This window comes from Nanorana parkeri, unplaced genomic scaffold, assembly GCF_000935625.1.
Source record: "Nanorana parkeri isolate BGI_ZX_2015 unplaced genomic scaffold, ASM93562v1 scaffold1863, whole genome shotgun sequence".
NCBI lineage: Eukaryota > Metazoa > Chordata > Amphibia > Anura > Dicroglossidae > Nanorana > Nanorana parkeri.
Window position 1 is genome coordinate 228,967 of NW_017308131.1, and position 3,099 is coordinate 232,065.

The window sequence follows — 3,099 nt, forward strand, 5'->3', positions numbered from 1 at the left end:
TTTGAAAAACAGTAAGTTTCTTTTTTCTCAGACTGATTAAATTAAAGACTGATCAAACTAAAACAAAAAAATCCTTATCATATGAAAGTTTTGTTTTTTTACTCATAGATTATGGTAAGTCACAGAGCAAGGGGTTGATCATTGTAAAACAATATGTGTCAAGAACATACAGTAACAACAATTTGACAGGCAACGAGATTTACATTGCATCATCTCTGAGGCAAAATCTTAGCCCAGCAAGTAGATGCTGATGTCATTCATAGGGTACTTTGGCTCTGGGAAAGGTAATAATTACCTGCAAGTTTTACACTTACACATTATGCACCAATGCCTGCAGGAAAAGATATATATATATGATGCCTTAAAGGAGAACTATGGGGTCAGTGTTTTTCCCCATAGTTCTCCTTAGGGTAACGGGAGGACACAAACTAGCGTCCTCCCGTTACCCTAAGCTCATTCCCGACGTAGATGATGGATCCGCCCAGCTGCGTGAGTGACAGCTGGCTTTGCCTATCTAGAGGCAGAGCCAGCTGTACCCGCCCCCTCCCCCGTCCGTTCCGCCAGTCAGCGCTGGCAGATCGGAGCGGGGAGAGGGGAATACAGCCCCTCCCCCTGTCACGGCAGAGAGCCGTGACAGGATCGAGAGGTGAGGGAACCCGGTATGTGTTCCCTCCCCTCCCGGTCTACTGAGCCGACCTGTGACAGTCTCATTGTCACAGGTCGGCTTAGAACTATGAGGTGAGTGGAAATCACTCATCTCATAGTTCTCCTTTAATGTCATAGAACAGTGGTTCTCAACCTTACTAGGGCCGGAACCCCTTGGTAATATTTGCCAAGTTGTGGTGACCCCCAAAGGTAAAATTTAGGGATGACGCGGCTGCTGCAGCGACATCTGGAGGCGTGGCGGGAGAACTGACACTGCTGCGCTAGGAGAGAGCTGAGGAGGACTCTCACCTTGCACAGCGACCCACAGGTTGAGAACCACTGCTATAGGCAAAGACCGGACCGGGCTCTGCAGCTGGAACTAGAAGAATTGGATTTAAAGTGTGAGGTACATACTCTGCAGTACTGTCACTGATGGGGATGAGCTTGGGCGTGTTCGCAGCTCCACGTGCCGAACTTCAGGTCCCCCTCTGCTGATTGGCAGCATCAGAGGACGGTTGCAATAGCTAGTTTGCTATTGGCTTTTGCAAAGTGAAATAGCCAATAGGAATCTAGCTATGCATTCCTATGGTGGTCTTTTTTTTTTTCTGACTAGGCGACCCCTGGCAAATCGTCATTCGACCCCCGAGGGGGTCCCGACCCACAGGTTGAGAACCACTGTCATAGAATATAGGGCCCTTTTGAAAAGCCTGAAGTAAGTTTTAGGTTTACTTAAAATCTGAGTTGCCAAAAGCAAACTGAAAGACAAATTGAAGATTGCAATGAGTATATCTAGCCTGAAAGCTAATGAATGGGATGGGAAAGGGGAGTAATGTGGCCTTAAAAGGGTGGCTGGATGTACTAGAAGGTGCTGATCCACAATGTTTTTTCCTATTAATAAAAATTCAGTTATTTGATATAACAATATTTACACATTTTGACAATATTAGCCAGGATCATACAATTAAATGAAGAAATAGTTATTTGTATCAGAGGTGACTCTGACAGAGCACCAAAGGTTGTGTGCCTTCAGGGTCCATGGATGAAAATCCTTAGCAGGGTGTCACTAATGTGGTCACCATGAGTTGACTAGTATCCCAACGAGCAGGCAGGGGGCAGCAGTGACAGCGACCACAGACTTGCAGGTTCTGTAAGGTGCTGTCACCTCCCTTGTAGTGTAAATCCCTAGAGAACAGCAGGTGTATTTGGATCATAAGAGTATTTACACCACTTTAGTAATTTTTGGCTGGTAAAACCGTTCTTATACAGGTGTTTAAACTTTATGTTAATCAGTTTGGCTTAATCTGCCCCTTTTTTCCCTTACAGCCCAGATGGCCACACTGTGCTAAACCTGACAACACCAGACAGTATCACCAAATGGGAGACGGACGCTGTGTGCTTGGGGAAATCCAGTATTGGGGAGATAAGAAATGTTGGACTTGTCACCTTCCAGCCTTATTTCATTGACTTAATTATACCTTACTCTGTGGTACAAGGAGAGAAATTTAAAATTGACGCCCAGATCTTCAGCTATGAGAAGAAATGTATTTTGGTAAGACTAATCAATAACTCCATCCTATGTAATCACATACCACAAAAAGCAGTAACTTAAGTTAACCCATAATAGCCATTGAGAAATAATCTTTTGGCAGCTTAGAAAGATGAGCTGTGGAACACTGTGTTCTAGATCAGCGTTTCACAACCTTTTTACAGTCACGGCACCCTTTAAAAGTATGCAGAATCTCAAGGCACCCCAGTACAAAATGTAAATGTAAAAAAGTACTTTAGCTTCTGCCAAAATCTGTACTAGACTCGTATCCCTTATAAGGGTCTGGTAATGAGTACCACACACAAAAGAAAAAAGACAAGGAGTCCCCCTCTACACATCAGAGTATCCTACTTCCATATCAGAAGCACTGCTTCCCATCAGAGCCCCCTTCCCATCGCAGTCCCCCTTTCACATCAGGAGCCCCCTTCGCAAGAGAGTCCTCAGTCCTTCCTTAACATAAGAGTCCTACCTTATAATCTAAGCAGCATGGCAGTGGGGTGGAGGTGGATTTCTATTCTCCTCTGAATGCTAGGGGAGGTCCTGGATGCAGCCCGCCCTGGATAAGCATCATGCATTTCTATGGTGCTGGTGGCAAAGTCACCTACACCATGATAATGCATGATGCTGTGCAAAAATTTGAAGTCACCCCAAACAATGCCAGAAGGCACACCAGGGTGTTACAGCACCCTGGTTAAGAAAGGCTGTTCTAGATGGCTAAAAAGCAGAAAAGGAAGCGCTACTACCCTACAAAGAAAGAGTGGTCACAATAATGAATACATTGTAATGGCTAAATCTCAGATGTATACATCAAGGAATGGAAGTAACTCACTGTTGGTAGTTCTGTATCTGTCCAGAAGGTGGTGTGGTACTGCCCAGGGGAGGGCGGGGGGGGGGTTGGGGGGAGGTGG

The 3,099-nt window shown here is 45.3% G+C and overlaps 1 protein-coding gene across 1 annotated transcript in view; it reads left to right on the forward strand.

Moving 5' to 3' along the window:
- LOC108799967 (alpha-2-macroglobulin-like protein 1) overlaps positions 1-3,099 on the forward strand; it is a gene marked incomplete at its 3' end in the record, with an annotated part of 73,330 nt that overhangs the window by 35,390 nt on the left and 34,841 nt on the right. Inside the window, exon 19 of the mRNA XM_018571917.1 lies at positions 1,969-2,194. Within this exon, the coding sequence (XP_018427419.1) occupies positions 1,969-2,194 (226 nt within the window). The remainder of the gene's footprint in view (positions 1-1,968; positions 2,195-3,099) is intronic.